Below are 19,480 nucleotides of genomic sequence, written 5' to 3'. Positions count from 1 at the left end.
TTGAATATCAAGAACGCTAGTATAAATTTACACGCAATTACGCGCATTTACGCGAGCGCATAAGCGCGAAAATGCGCGCATTACAACAATGCCAGAAAACGTAGATGCTCTAACAGGAGTATCGTGTGTAAGCTGCCTTAAAGTTGTTGGAGATGTCTGCACTTTACATCTGCTAGAATCTTTATTTTGTTATTTTTAAGTGACACAACAATTTTAGTAAAAAAGGAAACATTTCTAGAATACCTTTCAGGAGGTGGGTTGTATCTAATTGGTCTTCTGTCATGTACATCTCCATCATATCTCCCTCTATAACTCAGGGGTTCATTGCTATCAGGAACCAAATTCAATCTCAAAGGTCTTCTCCCTGCTTCATAATCTTCAGCAGCATATCGGGGTCGTTCTATTCTGTCAGGTTGCATTTCTGACCTCCAAGGCTTATTATGTGAAACTATGGTATCTTCCTCTGGTCTCCGAACAAACGGTTCCTCAGTTTCCGTTTCATTGTCTCTTCTTCTGGGTATCTCAGTCTCAGCTCGTCTTTTATTGAGTAGCTGTTCATAGGCCTCCATGGAGGCGTAAGAAGAATCCTTCTTGGGAAGATCCTGATCTCTATGGGATACTGGAGCTGCAGAGTATTGGTGTGACCTCAGCCTGCTTTGCATTTTATCATTCTGTAATTTACAACATAATAAAATAAGTAATCTAAAATGCCCTTTTCAGATCTCCTACATAAAATTAAGCAGTTCTAAACAAAATTTATTAAATTTAAGCTTTAGTTATCTTAGGCTTTTTTCACCTGGTTATCTGATCAGTAACACACCTCCTGTATTAGAATGTCTCCACTCTGGAGGAAGAAGCAAAGGGGGCACGTGGTCAGTAGCATTGTCAGTCGGGGGGGGGGGGGGGTAGAGTGTTAGCTGTTCTATCAGATTTAAATAAACTAACAAACTGAAGCCAAATTCCAGATAGTACTTTATAGCAAACAGTTTTTTTGAGATAACGGTTTTACATAAACAAAAAAAGCTGATCACTGTAAACACCCCTGCTAGTGCTGAATGGTTTGTCTCATCCCTGTAACTAATACATTCTGCTGGAGAGCTTGTTCTTTTTAAAAACAACAGGCTAATTAGCAGGATCCCCAGGTGAAAATAGAAAGAGAAAGCATAGAAAATGGAATGCAGCCATCCCATCTTAGAATTGGTAAGCTGAAATTTAATAAATGTTTGCTTTTGGGTTTAATACCATTTTATGGTAAAAGATGCTATAAAAAAATCACTGTTGCTCAGTTTAACAGGTTAGTGTCAATGTTTGTCTACAGCATGGGGTCCCCAAATCATTAGCTCATTAACACCTTCATAAAGTTTCAGATTAAACTACCCCAAAACTTTTATTATATGAAAATAAATTGAGAAATTCTACTTTACCCAATAGTACTACAAATAAATACTCTATGAATTACAACTTTGGGTCTCAGGAAAAAATCAATCAGTCATGATGGTTTTCTTCTGCCCAACACAAGCTGGCCTGGTAATATAATTCTGCTCTCCTCCGACACTCCTTCCTAGGCTATAATAATGATAAGAATTAGAACCTTCAGGGGTGGAGCCTGCCGCTTGATGTGAGCTGACATCTGTCGGAGAGCTCCAACTCCTGTGTATAATGCTGAGGAGCTCCAGATCTACCTTCCTGGTGGTGTATTTTACCCTACCCATTAGGGTCTTACCAGCACTGGGTTTCCTGTACAGATAACAGGCTGGTCCCCTGGGAACCCAAGGCCAAGGTGGTGGGAGATCATAGCACACACTCCCCTCCAGTGGGAGGCTTCCATTGCTTCTACCCCCAGGCTACAGGGCAGGTGCCTACACAGCAGGATTTGTATACCACTGTTTAGCAATGTATGGTCTTGCTAGGGGACTTTCCAAACAGGTCCTTGGCATAATGTCCCTTTTTTTCAGCATTGTATGTTTGTTTTTTGTTTGTTTGGACTTTGTTTATTTACAGACTCTTTCACAGCCACACCTATGGCTGCATACTCAAGAAGGTGCAGTTTTTTTTTCTCGATCCTAGACAAATTACTGTTATTATGTGGCTCTCTCCAAGGACTTCCCACTCACACATGATGTCAGTGGCATAGATGTATTGGTTCCCCTCCCATATTATTTCTACTGAAATGTTATGGTTTCTAAAATGTTACATATAATTTCCTAGAATATTCGGGGCCTGCAGTATATAATTATGTGATGTTTTATAAGCCTCCTATTATCTGAATGCAGAGACCCATGCAACTTCTGAGACTTGCAATATTTAGAGAAACTATTTTCCCAGGTCTAGATAAGCACATGAACTGTAATGGCATCCCAGTCTTAGTCCGTAGGGTTCAATATTGAGTTGGCCCACTCATTGCAGCTATAACAGCTTTAACTCTTCTGGGAAGGCTGTCCACAAGGTTTAGGAGTGTGTCTATGGGAATGTTTGACCATTCTTCCAGAAGGGCATTTGTGAGGTAAGGCACTGATGGTGGATGAGAAGGCCTGGCTTGCAGTCTCTACTTTAATTCATCTCAAAGGTGTTCTATCGGGGTTGAGGTCAGGACTCTGTGCAGACCAGTCAAGTTGCTCAAACTCGCTCATCCATGTCTTTATGGACCTTATTTGTGCACTGATGTGCAGTCATGTTGGAACAGGAAGGGGCCGTTCCCAAACTGTTTCACAAAGTTGGTAGCATGAAATTGTCCAAAACGTCTTGGTATGCTGATGCCTTAAGAGTTTCCTTCACTGGCACTAAGGGGCCAAGCCCAACCCCTGAAAAACAACCCCACACCATAATCCCCCCCCTTTACCAAATGATTTGGACCAGTGCACAAAGCAAGGTCCATAAAGACAAGGTTAAGCAAGCTTGGGGTGGATGAACTTGACTGGCCTGCATCAAACCGATAGAACGCATTTGGGATGAATTAGAGTGGAGACTGCGACCCAGGCCTTCTTGTCTAACATCAGTGCCTGACCTCACAAATGGACTTCTGGAAAAATGGTCAAACATTCCCATAGACACACTCCTAAACCTTGTGGGCAGCCTTCACAGAAGAGTTGAAACTGTTATAGCTGCCAAGGGTGGGCCAATAATACTCATTATTGAACCTTAGGGAATAAGACTGGATGCGTGTAAAGCCATTACTGTGTGTCCCATTACTTTTGACAATATAGTGTATGTGCACATTAGGACACATCAAAATGCATGTTTCTTGGCAATCCATTGTTTTCTTTCATTAGATTTAATTTGAAATTAAATGACTTATGAACAGGGTTGACCTCACGGTCACTGAAACAGGAAAACACATAGCAATATAAAGGTCCATAGAATAAATGAAGAAGTATAAAGGAGAGGCAGGTTTCAGTAAATGAAATTGTTATGAATGGGTTGATATATACAGTATCTAACAAAAGTGAATACACCCCTCACATTTTTGTAAATATTTTATTGACAACACTGAAGAGATGACACTTTGCTACAACGTAAAGTAGTGAGTGTACAGCTTGTATAACAGTATAAATTTGCTGTCCCCTCAAAATAACTTAACACACCATTAATGTCTAGACCGCTGGCAACAAAAGTGAGTACACCCCTAAGTGAAAATGTCCAAATTGGGCCCAAAGTGTCAATATTTTGTGTGGCTTCATTTTTTTCCAGCACTGCTTTAACCCTTTTGGGCATGGAGTTCACCAGTGCTTCACAGGATGCCACTGGACTCCTTCCACTCCTCCATGACGACATCACGGAGCTGGTGGATGTTAAAGACCTTGCCCTCCTCCACCTTCTGTTTGAGGATGCCCCACAGATGCTCAATAGGGTTTAGGTCTGAAAACACGCTTGGCCAGTCCATCACCTTTACCCTCAGCTTCTTTAGCAAGGCACTGGTCGTCTTGGAGGTGTGTTTAGGGTCCTTATGTTGGAATACTGCCCTTCGGCCCAGTCTCTGAAGGGAGGGGATCATGCTCTGCTTCAGTATGTCACAGTTCATGTTGGCATTCATGGTTCCCTCAATGAACTGTAGCTCCCCAGTGCCAGCAGCACTCATACAGTCCCAGACAATGACACTCCCACCACCATGCTTGACTGTAAGCAAGTCTGTAAGTCTTTGTACTCCTCACATGATTGCCACCACACACGCTTGGCACCATCTGAACCAAATAAGTTTATCTTGGTCTCATCAGACCACAGGACATGGTTCCAGTAATCCATGTCCTTAGTCTTCTTGTCTTCAGCAAACTGTTTGCGGGCTTTCTTTTGCATCATCTTTAGAAGAGGCTTCATTCTGGAACGACAGCCATGTAGAACAATTTGATGCAGTGTGCAGTGTATGGTTTGAGCACTGACAGGCTGACCCCCCCCCCCCCCCCACCCCTTCAACATCTGCAGCAATGCTGGCAGCACTCATATGTCTAATTCCCAAAGACAACCTCCGTTTGCGGGCTTTCTTTTGCATCATCTTTAGAAGAGGCTTCATTCTGGAACGACAGCCATGCAGAACAATTTGATGCAGTGTGCAGTGTATGGTCTGAGCACTGACAGGCTGACCCCCCCCACCCCTTCAACATCTGCAGCAATGCTGGCAGCACTCATACGTCTAATTCCCAAAGACAACCTCTGGATATGACTCTGGGCACATGCACTCAACTTCTTTGGTCGACCATGGCAAGGCCTGTTTTGAGATGAACCTGTCCTGTTAAATCACTGTATGGTCTTGGTCAATGTGCTGCAGCTCAGTTTCAGGGTCTTGGCAATGTTATTATAGCCTAGGCCATCTTTATGTAGAGCAACAATACTTTTTTTCAGATCCTCAGAGACTTCTTTGCCATGAGGTGCCATGCTGAACTCCCAGTGACCAGTATGAGACAGTGAGAGCGATAACACCAAATTTAACACACCTGCTCCCCATTCACACCTGAGACCTTGTAACACTAACGAGTCACATGACACCAGGGAGGGAAAATGACTAATTGGGCCCAATTTGGACATTTTCACTTAGGGGTGTACTCACTTTTGTTGCCAGCGGTTTAGACTTTAATGCCTGTGTGTTGAGTTATTTTGAGGGAACAGCAAATTTACACTGTTATACAAGCTGTACACTCACCAATTTACACTGTAACAAAAGTGTCATTTCCTCAGTTTTGTCATATGAAAAGACATAATAAAATACTTACAAAAATGTGAGGGGTGTTCTCACTTTTGTGAGATACTGTATGTGGGCACTCTCGAAAATAATTTAGGGTACATTTTTTCATCTGTTGATGTGCATCAAGGCACCCACAGAATTTGATGGGAGCACATGAAAATGCATGATAAATGCATTTTCATGAGCTGCAAATGCATGTTTACTGAGAACATGCTTAGCTACATTTGTATAATGACAAGCGCTTCTCTAGAAGCGAAGCATTTTTTAATGAAAAGTCATAATGAAAATGTGCATAAACCTGTGAAGGCACACACTGAAAAACATGAACAAAATGCATGGAAACAAAAGCATAAAGATTTGAAGCCAGCCTTAAAGAGCAATCCTGGTTACTGTGACTGATTAAACATTGCACCCCTCCACCACCACTTTTCGCAATGCATAGCAAAAAGGCTTGCGAAAGCCCAAATAATTTAAGAATCAAATGCCCAATGTCTGAATAACAAATTATTTGCAAAGCTTCAATAAAATATCCAGTACGTTATATCGGCATGAAAAACATACAGATTTAATGGCATCAATTACCTGATTATAATGTGCTGCTGCGGCAAGCCGGTATGTCTCCTGATCCTCCGCCTTCGTCCTAAGAAATTGATTGTATTCACGGTTTCTCTCAAGGCGCAGTCTTTCCTAAGCACACAAATTGAAGGAGTGTGACCAGAAAATTCTGACTACATTGCAAGAAAAGCACACATTTAAATGTAAGTCAAGGCAACATTTTTTCTCATTTACAGGAATCAATGTTCTTTACAGATTACTTTATGTCCCTTCAGGCCAGCTTCTTTGGTATATCAAAAATGACATCTTGGATAATGGTTTCAATAGACTGTAATGGTGGTACTGCATTAAAAAGGTGGCAACTCTAACACTTTGAATGCCTGATGCTAGATCACAGTGAAATAAGCAAACTTTCAAAATGTCAGTCATGTGTCTCAGTAGAAGAAGTTAAAGTATATCTACCCCCCCCCCAAACAAGGCCTTAAGGTCACCATACCTGTTACAATCTGATTGACAAATCTTTGTACAATCGATTTTAGACTTACTAAAACTATATAATGAAAAGCCTACCTAAACTATTCAACCAATGTGTATACAATTAGGCAGGCCAATGTACAACATACAGTATCTCACAAAAGTGAGTACACCCCTCACATTTTTGTAATTATTTTATTATAACTTTTCATGCGACAACACTGAAGAAATCACACTTTGCTACAATGTAAAGTAGTGAGCGTACAGCTTGTATAACAGTGTAAATTTGCTGTTCCCTCAAAATAGCTCAACACACAGCCATTAATGACTAAACTGCTGGCAACAAATGTTAGTGCACCCCTAAGTGAAAATGTCCAAATTGGGCCCAAAGTGTCAATGATTTGTGTGGCCACCATTATTTTCCAGCACTGCCTTAACCCTCTTGGGCATGGAGTTCACCAGAGCTTCACAGGTTGCCACTGGAGTCCTCTTCCACTCCTCCATGACGACATCACAGAGCTGGTGGATGTTAGAGACCTTGCACTCCTCCACCTTTCATTTGAGGATGCCTCACAGATGCTTAATAGAGTTTAGGTTTGGAGACATGCTTGGCCAGTCCATCACCTTTACCCTCAGCTTCTTTAGCAAGGCAGTGGTAATCTTAGAGGTGTGTTTGAGGTTATTACCATGTTGGAATACTGCCCTGCATCCCAGTTTCCAAAGGAGGGGATCATGCTCTGCTTCAGTATGTCACAGTACATGTTGGCATTCATGGTTACCTCTAGGAACTGTAGCTCCCCAGTGCCGGCAGCACTCATGCAGCCCCAGACCATGACACTCCCACCACCATGCTTGAATGTAGGCAAGACACACTTGTCTTCGCACTCCTCATCTGGTTGTCGCCACACATGCTTGGCACCATCTGAACCGAATAAGTTTATCTTGGTCTCATCAGACCACAGGACATGGTTCCAGGAATCCATGTCCTTAGTCTGCTTGTCTTCAGCAAACTGTTTGCGGGCTTTCTTGTGCATCATCTTTAGAAGAGGCTTCCTTCTGGGACGACAGCCATGCAGACCAATTTGATGCAGTGGGCGGCGTATGGTCTGAGCACTGACAGGCTGACCCCCCACCCCTTCAACCTCTGCAGCAATGCTGGCAGCACTCATACGTCTATTTCCCCAAAGACAACCTCTGGATATGATGCTGAGCACATGCAGTTAACTGTTCGACCATGGCGGGGCCTGTTCTGAGTGGAACCTGTCCTGTTACACCACTGTATGGTCTTGGCCACCATGCTGCAGCTCAGTTTCAGGGTCTTAGCAGTCTTCTTATAGCCTAGGCCATCTTTATGTAGAGCAACAATTCTTTTTTTCAGATCCTCAGAGAGTTCTTTGCCATGAGGTGCCATGTTGAACTTCTAGTGACCAGTATGAGAGAGTGAGAGCGATAACACCAAATTTAACACACCTGCTCCCCATTCACACCTGAGACCTTGTAACACTAATGAGTCACATTAAACTGGGGAGAGAAAATGGAAAATTGGGCCCACTTTTGACATTTTCATTTAGGGGTGTACTCACTTTTGTTGCTAGCAGTTTAGACATTAATGACTGTGTGTTATTTTGAGGGCACAGAAAAGTTGCACTGTTATACAAGCTGTACACTCACTACTTTACATTGTCATTTCTTCAGTGTTTTCCCATTGAAAGATCTAATAAAATATTTACAAAAAATGTGAGGGGTGTACTGTAGTTGTTAGTAGATCTAAAAGAGATTGTACAAAAAACATAGTGTGTGTGGTGAGCTGTGAATGTGGTGCTGGCAATAGTTTATTTTTCAGCCTTCTTTTCCTTTATATTCATCTGGTAATCCTGCAAATAACATACACTGTATCACAGGTTGGGAAATTGTGAAGGACGCTTGCCTTTATAGGCACATGAACTTTATGGGCATCCCAGTCTTAATCTGTAGGGTTCAATATAGAGTTGGCTCACCCTTTGCAGCTATAAAAGCTTCAACACTTCTGGGAAGGCTGTCCACAAGGTTTAGGTGTGTGTCAATGGGAATGTTTGACCATTCTTCCAGAAGCACATTTGTGAGGTCAGGCACTGATGTTGGAGAGAAGGCCTGGTTCACAGTCTGCTTTCTAATTCATCCCAAAGATTTTTTATCGGGTTGAGGTCAGGACTCGCTCATCCATGTCTTTATGGACCTTGCTTTGTACAAATTTGTGGGCAAACTTACAAAATCTGCAGGGGATCAAAAAATAATTTCCCCCACTGTATATTTCCGTAAGGCACCATCCCTCTTTCATACAAAATGGATAACTATCTATCTCCTGCCAAACCCATATCAGGGAGCAGAGAAAGACTTTAATAATTGGATTTTTAGTGTGCCTTACAGGAAAGACCAAAAATCTAAAAAAATATGTATTACAAGTTTAAAATCATCATAAAAAGTATTAACGGTACATCAATGCCAATTTTCAATCTGTTGACACAAGTGATCATATGTAGTTATCGGTGGCAGCGGGACCTTTTGCCATTTTCTTGTAATCCTCGGGAAGAAGACTATTTATTTATTTTGAGAGGAGCCATATAGATTTCACTACTAATTTTTATAGAAAGTTTATTTAATAGTTATAGAATCTTTTGCTGCTGTTGGTAACAATTTGGTCCCCTGAGAACTCTGTTGGAGCGAATCGTCACTGAAGGTGTGAACATTATTATTGTCTTATCAATATAGAGTTACATCAATGGTCATTGAATCCTGATGAAGCTATTTTTATAGGCAAAATGTGTAGATCCATGGTGCCTATTTAGGACTGCGTGACTTTGGAGCTATGATGTGATATGTGTCACTATCATGATGGAAAGTTGGCATTGATGCACCGTTAATATTTTTTGTGATGTTTTTAAACTTGTAATAAACTTTAAATCTTTTTATTTTGGTTTGTGGTCTTTAATGTTAGGAACAATAAAAATCACATTTTTTAGCTTTTTCTCTAATTCCTGGTATGGAATTGACAGGAGATAGATAGTTGGGCATTATAGCAAACACCACATCTAAGTACTGGTAAGCTGCACTATATTAATTTTTGTTCTTAAGTTTAGAGATCCTTTAAATCATGGGTGTCCAACCTTTTGGCTTCTCTGGGCCACATTGAGTGTAGAGAAATTTTCTCGGGCCGCATATAAAATATATACTATAGTTAAGGTATATAAGTAATAAAACGCCGCCGCACCCTTCCCGTGCTGACGCGCCCCCCGAGCACTAATTTAACACAACTAGTGGATGATCCCCGCCTCTGTGACCGTGCTCCCGACTCGACTTCCTTCCTCCCCAGCAAAAAAAAAAAATTGTCAGGGAGCAATGGGCCGCATTGTCTTTGGTTCTGGGCCGCATGCAGCCCCCGGGCCACAGGTTGGACATGCCTTCTTTAAATAGAAGCTACACTGTGAAGGTTGTGTCCAGAAAAGGCTGGCAGAGGACAAAGGACTGATCTCCAGTTCAGCTTGTGGTCTCACTGCAGCTGATTTTTGGGATATATTTAAATGATCCAATGTGTACCTTTTTTTTTTTTTTTTTTTTTTTTTTTTTACACCCCAACTTCCTCCTTCTTTACTATCACCACTGCAGAATCTTAATGACTCTGGGCCAGAATTAGGCTGGGTATCAAAAGATGACAGTAACATCAGCAGATGATGTGTGATGGGTTTTAGACAGGCAACTGAGTTATTGTTGAGTACAAGCAGGAGGAAAAGCAAGTGTTTGGTATTGTTGATCATTGTCTTCCCTACCCCAATCTCCTGTGGCTGGAGCCCAGAGAGTGATGAATATACCATACTTGTTAGATGCCCCTGGAAGCTGGAAATCTCCAAAGCAGACACCACTATACAGTGATCTCTACTTGTTTGCAGGTGCTGTGCTGAGCGGCTGAGTTGCTGCATTCTGAACACAGGAGTTGGGCTGGTCAGCACAAGAGCCATTAGGAGCACAACACAGGTGGCATTCAAAGAATCGTCCATTTACAAAAGATGCAAATCATTCTCTGAAGGGTGCCCGTGCCAAACGACCGACCTTCTGTGTTCAGAATTCAGCAGGCCAACTGCTCAGCACGGGACCTGGAAGCAAGTGGAGATCACTGGAGTAGTGGTGTCTAATTTCGTGATTTCCAGCTTCTAGGAGCAGTGGAAAACTTATCTGCATGCCTCTTGGATGCTGACAGGCAAGGATCTGAATTATTTTTCTGAGAAGTATCTGAAATTAGAATAAACAACTGCAGACTGTGCAAATGGAAAATGGCTTTCATCATTCTTTAAGCACAACAAGTTCATAAAATTCTTGAAGCAACACATACAGTCATAAGACTCTCTGAGTTTCTGAAGTACCTGTAGGGATTCAATACATTACAAAAGGAGGCATAACCAAACAAGAGGCTTACCTTGCCTGACAGCCTCTCGCCTATAGGAAGAGATAGGCCTTGAGTGGCTGGGTCCACTTCTGCTGTGCTTATCAAGTGTTTCTAAACAAGAGAAAAATACAATACAGATAATGGTCACAATAGAAACAAAAACAACTGGTATTTTCACTCAACCTGCAAATCACTAAAACATAGCTTTCCATTTTCTCCCCCTCCTTTTTCTCGTTACTCTTCTTCTCTTGTCCATTATCCTCAGCGCTTTTGAACATTTCAATTTGTGGAAAATGGCCTACCCTCTTCTTTCTCCTTCCAGTTTCCATACCGCATACCACATTCGGGGCATATTGGATGGATACCTCCATGCAACATGTGGCTGGTACACTGAATCTTTTATCCTTGTTTAAAAAGTATCGCATTATATGATCCTGATTTGCAGATTTAGTCATCCACACTAATTGTATGTGTTTGTTCTTAAATGTAAGTTACTTTCAACATTTTTTTGCTATACAAACATGATTCTTGTACATTGTTAATTTTACCTTGCCTTTATTGTTGTGCTCTGGAGCGGTCTATATACGGTATGTAACAATATACATCTTGTTATGGGAAAAAAAACTTTTGGTACCAGAATTTGTAATAGAAATGTGCAAGAATAAATTGTAAATTAATTCATGTAGGCATCCATTTAGTGGCTTCTAATTGTGTCCATTTTTAACCATAAGGAGAATTTGAAGAACATATTTTTCTGAAAGTAACTGGTATTTAATGGGATCTTTGGTTTACATCATGGAACACAGAGCATCTACATAACCATGATGTTAGGGTTATGCTGCCACCTACAGGTGATGGGCAAAAAAAAAAAAAAAAAAGACAGGAAGTCCACTGCAAGGCATAACCTCCATTAGACAAGGTTTCAGTTTTTGTAGCAAACCATGAACCACAAGACACAGGGGGAGGGATCTCTGAGACCAATCATCTGAACATGGCAGCGTAACCCTATTATCATAGATATGAAGATGCTCTGTGTCCCCTGATGTATTATAAAAAAAATAATTTAATCTCTGATAAAATAATCTTAAAGAACCCTAAAATGAAGGTGATGCCATTACGGTTTGAATTTTAGCAATACACTAAGACTGCTGTACTTATATGAAGACAGATAGTTCCAATTATCACCTAATCTAAAATAATATCTTCAGAACAGAGAAAATAAGAATATGCAAAAAATATTTGTGAAAATCCTTGCATTGTATATCACCACCAAGGATTTCCTTTTGTATCAGATATGTTTTCCAGTTTGAAGCAGGACTCTAGACTGGCTCAAAATATAAAATGCATCCCATGGTAGCCGATGTTCTGGTCCTCGTCTCTCCAGCATCAGAATGTGGGCAGGCCTGAATTATACATGAGGACTTTAGCAAGAGGGGTAGTGACATGACCACTTGGGGACCAACAGGAGAAGAGGCTTCGGGAGACCGGTCCTCACAACAGGAACCAACAGAGTGGAAGATTGCAGGTTGAGTGTAACAAACCCTCTGCATTCATTCTCCCCTGTTTAAAAATAGCATTATATTCTGCATATGCTGGATGGATAATAAACTTTATTTGTGCCATCCTGGAGTTCCACAAAAAAAAGTTCTGCTGGAGCTGCCTGTCACTGCTTCTGTGAAAAGGAACCACCACCTAGAGACTCTTCAGAAATAGGCACTTCAGAAGTGTTGATTTCCAGGTCCCTTACTGTGCGTAGAGGTGCCATCTGCAAACCTCTTTGTCACCACTATGTCCTGTAATGAACCAAGCCACAGAGAACAGCGGACCTGGAAATCGACAAACCCAGATGTGTTAGCTTCTAAAGATTGGCGACCTTTCTTTTCAATGCAACAATAATTGCCAGTGCAGGAGACAGGAGAGATGATTATTTCAGGTATTCCTTGCAGGTAAAAAAATGAGCATTTATTATTTTTTGTTGCAGGAGCCTGGAACGCATTGCACCAGCAATCAGTAGATCGCTGAAGCCATGCAGGTCTCCTGCACACTGGCAGTGAATGAGCTTACCCGTACATCCCTTATGGATAAGCTGAAACTCCTTAGCAGGAACACTCAATGAACTACCACGGCAGTCGTTAGTTTTAACTAAACATGTTGGGCGACGCCCCGTGCTGACATCACTGCGTCCCCACTGACCCCGGAAACACAGGTAGACTGTTCCTGTTTCTTCGCCGGCAAGGAATTTTTCACAATGAACATGAATCATGTAAGTGCAATCTAAATATTTTAATCATTTTTCCTACAGCTTACCTGTAAAATCCTTTTTTGGAGTACATCACAGGACACAGAGCAGGTAATAATGACTATCTGGGTTATACGCTACCTTTAGGTGAATGGACACTGGCAACCAATAGACAGGAAGTTCCTCCCATATAACCCCTCCCATACAGGAAGAACCTCGGTTTTTGAAGCAAGCAATGACGTTCCCAGAAAAGAAGGGGTGGGACCTCTGTGTCCTGTGATGTACTCCAAGAAAAGGATTTTACAGGTAAGCTGTAGGAAAAATCCTATTTTCTTTATCGTACATCACGGGACAGAGCAGGTAATAATGACTATCTGGGATGTCCTAAAGCAATGCCCTTTAGGAAAGGGGACACAAAATCCCATAACTGCCCCTGGACAAAGAACCATAGGAACTTATAGTGCTGCTTGCAACACGCTAATACCAAACTGAGCCCCTTCTCGGACTCTAACATCCACTTGATAAAACCTTGCGAATGTATGAACTGAAGACCAAGTAGCAGCTTTGCAAATCTGAGCCATAGATACTTGATGATGCACTGCCCAAGAAGCACTCACCCTCCTGGTAGAATGCACTTTTAACTTAAAAGGCGGAATCTTACCCTTTAAGCCATAAGCTTGAACAATGACTTGACGAATCCACCTAGAGATGGTGGAAATAGTTGCCGCTTGGCCTTTCATAGGCCCTTCTGGCAATACAAAAAAAGCATTGGTACTACGGATTAGTGCAGATGACTTCAAATGGACTTTAACTGCACAAACCACTTCTAGTGAATGCAACAATCTTTCCTCTAGAGTCTGAGGATTTAGAAAACAGGAAGGCAGAACTATATCCTGGTTTAGGTGAAACCCTGATACTATTTTAGGCAAAAAGGATGGATGACGACGAAAGACCACTTTCTCCTGATGAAGGGTCAAAAATGGCTCTCTACAGAAAGAGCCGCTAACTCCGAGACCCTCCTGGCCGAGTTTATAGCAACCAAAAAGACCAATTTCCTTACCAATAATACCAAGGGAATCTTCCTGATAGGTTCAAAGGCCTGACTCTGCAGCACCGAGAATACAAGATTAAGGTCCCAAGGACACAGGGGTGGCTTAATTGGCAGAACCATGCAAAGCACACCTTGCATAAATGTCCGCACCAAAGAGTTTGTCACTAAAGGTCTCTGGAAAAAACTGACAAGGCTGAGACTTGACCTTTAATGGTCCCTAATGCCAATTTTAAGAGCATGTAGGGTATCTGAAGAAAAGCAAGAATTCTAGCAATGACATACTTATGAGGATGCCGTTTCTTGGATTCACACCAAGAGATATAGGATTTCCAAACTCTATAATAGATTCTCCTAGAGATGGGTTTTCTGGCATTAATCAATGTAGCCAAAACCAAGCCCGAGATCCCCCGATCCTTCAAGATTCTGGTTTCAATAGCCAGGCCGTCAAATTCAGCGGCCGTAAAGCAGGAAAGAATATGGGACTTTGGGAGAGCAGATCTGGTCGACATGGAAGCAATCATGGCCCCACGGCTAGTCTCACAACCTCTGCAAACCAAGGCCTCCTGGGCCACACAGGAGCCACCAGAATCACCGGCTTCCCTTCCACCTGAATTCTGCTCAACAACCGTGGCAGAAGTTGGATCGGAGGAAATGCACACATCAGGCTGAAATGTGACCAAGGAGTCACTAAGGCATCTGTTCTGATAGCCATTGGATCCTTGGTTCTGGACACAAAATTGTTCAGTTTGTTGTTGAACCTGGATGCCAATAGAACTACGTCGAGGGTACCCCAACATTGACAGATCAGCTGAAACACTTCGGGATGCAAGGACCATTCCCCTGGACACAGCTGCTGGCGACTTAGAAAGTCTGCCAGCCATTTGTTCACACCCGGGATGAATACTGCTGACAAACAGGGAACATACCTCTCTATCCATGTCAGTATGTGATTCACTTCTTTCTGAACCAATTGGCTTCTGGTGCCTCCCTGATGGATTATATAAGCCACCAGGGTCGCATTGTCTGACTGAATCCTGACAGGACGCCCCTGCGACCTGGCTGTCCAATGACACAGCACCAAACAGCCCAGGTTTCCAAGTTGTTGATGGCAAGATACTCTCTACCTGAGACTAATGCCCCGTACACACGTGCAGATTATCTGCAGACTTTTGTCTGCAGACTTACCAAAACCATATAATATGAGGTCAAACCTAAACACTTTCAATTTGTATGCAATCCGGCAGGCCCTTGCACTACATAGAAAAGGTAAGTCTGCAGACAAAAGTCTGCAGATAATCTGCGTGTGTGTATGGGGCATAAGTCCCTTCAGACAGAAAGACCCTCCAAGACAGCCCCCAACCGATCAGGCTGGTGTCTGTGGTTACAACCTTCCAGGTTACTGGCAAAAAAAGATTTTCCTTTGCTTAGGTTGATTGGAATCATCCACCAAGACAGATCCTGCCTGAACCCCGAAGCGAGAGACATAGGGAAATCCAACACTTGGACCTTCTTGTTCCAAGCAGGGAGAATACTGTTCTGAAACAGTCTGGAGTGGAATTGAGCATAAGGGACTGCCTCGAAAGAGCCTGCTATTTTGTCCAACAGCCTCATGCATAGTCATATGGAGGGAAACTTTTTTCCCCCTACGAACCTTACCAGGCTTCTTAGGGCCACAACCTTTTTTGACGGCAAAACAACTTTTGCCTGAACTGTGTTGAGAACCAGACCCAGATATTCCAAGACTTGAACAGGCTTTAAGGTGGATTTCTCTAGATTGATAATCCAACCCAAGCCCTCTAGAAACTGGATCGTTAGGGACACGTCTTGAGTTAGCCCTAAGCTTGAACGATTCTTTAACAGTAGGTTGTCCAGGTAACCCCTGACAGAGATGCCTTGGGACCTTAGAAAGGCTAACACCGGGGCCAAGATTTTTGTAAACACCCGGGGAGCTGTAGCCAGACCGAACGATAGAGCTACAAAGTGGAAATGGCACTGCCCTACTGCAAACCTTAGAAACCTCTGATGCGCTTTTAAGAATGGCACATGGAGGTATGCTTCCTTGACATCTATGAAGGCCAAATAATTTTAGAGAATTTTTTTTATAATTTTTTTATAATTTCCTAGAGAGGCTACCACCGAGCGAAATAATTCCATCCAAAACGACCGAACGGACAGGTACTGGTTCAGTGCTTTGAGATCCAGAATGAGTCTTACCTCCCCGTTTGGTTTTGGCACTGTAAAAAGATTTGAGTACAGCCCTGTGAACCTTTCACTTTCACTGGTTGGAACCTCCCCAATTACACCCTGTACTAACAGGTGTTCCAGAGCCCGGAATAAGGGTTCCCTTTTTACAGGGCACGTAGGGACATTTGAAGCCAGAAACCGAAAAGGAGGAAACTCCCTGAATTCTATCATGTAGCCCTGAATTACAGTGGATAAGACCCATTTGTCCTGAACCACCTTTTCCCAAGCTCTTGAGAAAAGCGAAAGTCTTCCCCCCACCCGAGTGAATGGGGGCGCCTCTTCATAAGGCAGACTTGGAGCCTGTTTTACCAGGCTTTTGGACCCAGGGCCTTTTCTGACCTTGACCCTGAATTTTCCTGAAACCTGACGGCTGAGGTCTTCGAAACTGCTTAGATACTGATACATTAAAGGGAACAGTAAAACTAGAAGCCTTAAAGGATGAAATTGTATACCTCCTTTTTACTGGCAACAGGGCACTTTTCCCCCTTAAGATTTTTTGGATGTATATATCCAGATCCTCCCCAAAGAGACATTCTTAATACAAAGGATGTCAGCAGTTTTTTACAAGGTAATTCTGCTGACCAGTTTTTAAGCCACAGAACTCTGCACATATGGACAGAGAGAAGGGCTACCCGGCAAATCTGTTGGATAAAATCTTTGAGGGCGTCAATAGCAAAACAGAAAGCGCGAGGCATTTCTGCCAATTCTTCCTAAGATTCCCCCTGGATAGAACCTTTAGCCAGTTTTTTTTTTTTTTTTAATATGGTCTTTTAAGAACTGACAGATTCCTATAGCTAAATTAAAAAGAAGGGGTTCCGCGCTATGGAGAGGGGAAGTGGGCTACAGCCCCCTCAGGAGGGGGATAAGGTAAGCACCTGAGGATGAATAAAGTGCTACTTGTGTTTTGGAGGAATAAATGTCAAGGCAATAGTAAAACATCACAATGAAAAATCTCACAAATGGATAATAAATAAACTGAGGTAAAACATCAAGGATATAAAGTGACTGGTGCTAGTAAAGTGCTGAGGTTGGGCAACCAAAAATTGGGCCCAGTGATAATGCTGAAGTGACAAAGCTATGCAGAAAATAAATAAATAGATGGCATAAATAATACAGGTGAACTGAATCCAAAAAATCAATGCAATAACATTAAGTGACTTAATGCCTTGAAGGTGCGATGGTCAGGGCAACAAAGATATGTGTCCTGGGAATAGTGACTATTTTACCCGCACATAAAATGTGTCTTAAGCAGGGTACTGGTGGGCCCACAAATAGACAATAAATGGAATAAATAAACACGTAAGACCTGTGCAGGGTGACTGGTGATGTTGAGTGGGTTAATTATTGAACCCAGTGGGATACATAAATAAAAATATACAGATTATAAAATAATGCACAAAGGTTATGACTTCAGAGCAATATTTATAGTGACTAAGTACAATAGGTGACGGATGGTGGGGCATTCAAAATAAATAGTCCATTGATTGTGCACATCCAGTGGTGGAGTCAATCCTCATGCAGTAACTCCAAAGGGGTCCTAGGGGGTGGTGTAATGGTTGAGTGCTCCTGGACTCTCAAGTAAAGGATGCACTCACCAGAAATACCCACCCCACACAGGGGTAATGGGCAAAGCTGTAAACGGGGGTACTCTGTGATAACGCCTGATCCTCCTAGAATCCTGGTCCCAGGCCGCGGACGTCTTATGACGAAACGCGTATGGCGCCATCACGTCACTTCCTGTTCCAGACTCCTGTGGAACGCACAGCGTTCCGGATACCCGATACCACGCTTTTTAACCACTTGGATATTGTGAGCACCCTATTGTATACTTTTAATAAAAATAATTTGGCAGTATTACACTATTGGTCCCCCCTTGTTCATTTATATGAGACACCCACCACCCTACCACCCGAGGAGTAGATGAGACTGGGGCCTTAGCCAGGTTACCGTGGACCTCTACCTGGGACCAGGATTCTAGGAGGATCATCCAAGACCAAGGCATTATCACACAGAGTACATTCGTTTACAGCTTTGCTTATTACCCCTGTGTGGGGTGGGTATTTCTGGTGAGTGCATCCTTTACTTGAGAGTCCAGGAGCACTCAACCGTTACACCACCCCCTAGGACCCCTTTGGAGTTACTGCATGAGGATTGACTCCACCACTGGACTATTTATTTTGAATACCCCACCATCCATCACCTATTGCACTTAGTCACTATAAATATTGCTCTGAAGTCATAACCTTTGTGTATTATTTTATAATCTATATATTTTTATTTATATTTATATATCCCACTGGGTTCAATAATTACCCACTCAACATCACCAGTCACCCTGCACAGGTCTTACTGGTCTTTCGTGTTTATTTATTCCATTTATTGTCTATTTGTGGGCCCACCAGCCCCCTGCTTAAGACACATTTTATGCGTGGGTAAAATAGTCACTATTCCCAGGACATATATCTTTGTTGCCCTGACCATCGCACCTTCAAGGCATTAAGTCACTTTATGTTATTGCATTGATTTTTTGGATTCAGTTCACCTGTATTATTTATGCCATCTATTTACTTATTTTGTGCATAGCTTTGCCACTTCAGCTTTATCACTGGGCCACAGGTAAACCCTATACTGCAGAACAGCACCATCTAGTGACCAAAACTGAACTACAGCTAGGAGAAAATGTGCTTATTCCTTCCCTTAAAAATTATTTCTAAGAGAGAGAAAAAAAAATAACTTGCCAGTCCCGCCGCAGGATCCTCAGCAGGACCCGATCTTCACCCATCACAGGGAGAGTGGTCAATTTGATCTTCAAGGACCAGGTCCCCCTTTTTTAATGGGGTCTACTCCCTTGGACCTGTAGAGCACCCTGCTGAAAACTCCTTGGGATAATTAAAACCAGGGTTTCATTACTAGGGTTCCGTGCCCATATGGGTAACATTACAGGCAAAACCTCGGATCTTCTCTAGCCAAGGCTCGGGTACCACTCTTTTAGCGCTTAGCCATTTGAATGGATCCGATAGAACGCCCAATTACTGGGACTTTTTTTTTTTTTGAGATTTGAAGCGCTTTAACAGCCATAATCACCACCTTCAAGACACTGGCGAAAAAACGGAGGTTCTTCCTGTATGGGAGGGTTATTTAGGAGGAACTTCCTGTCTATCGGTTGCCAGTGTCCATTCACCTAAAGGTAACGTATAACCAGATAGTCATTATTACCTGCTCTGTGTACCGTGATGTATGATAAAGAAAAAGAGTTTATACTGTTTTACACTATCGGATCGTTCTCTCTTCACGTGGACTTTCTACACTTTAATATTTTTATCACAA

General features: G+C 42.4%; 1 protein-coding gene across 6 annotated transcripts in view; it reads right to left on the bottom strand.

The window, feature by feature from the left end:
- The window catches only part of CSPP1 (centrosome and spindle pole associated protein 1), a 178,052-nt gene that overhangs the window by 84,738 nt on the left and 73,834 nt on the right, over positions 1 to 19,480 (bottom strand). For all 6 annotated transcript variants that reach the window (XM_082258429.1, XM_082258430.1, XM_082258431.1 and 3 more), the window contains 3 exons: positions 10,650 to 10,730; positions 5,756 to 5,860; positions 244 to 671 (listed from right to left, as the gene is read on the bottom strand). In XM_082258429.1, the coding sequence (XP_082114555.1) occupies positions 244 to 671; positions 5,756 to 5,860; positions 10,650 to 10,730 (614 nt within the window). The remainder of the gene's footprint in view (positions 1 to 243; positions 672 to 5,755; positions 5,861 to 10,649; positions 10,731 to 19,480) is intronic.

The sequence above is a fragment of the Pelophylax lessonae genome (genome assembly GCF_965119305.1).
Source record: "Pelophylax lessonae genome assembly, chromosome: 5".
Lineage (NCBI taxonomy): Eukaryota > Metazoa > Chordata > Amphibia > Anura > Ranidae > Pelophylax > Pelophylax lessonae.
Note: the sequence above shows the minus strand (reverse complement) of the source record. Positions and strands in the feature narration are given on the sequence as shown.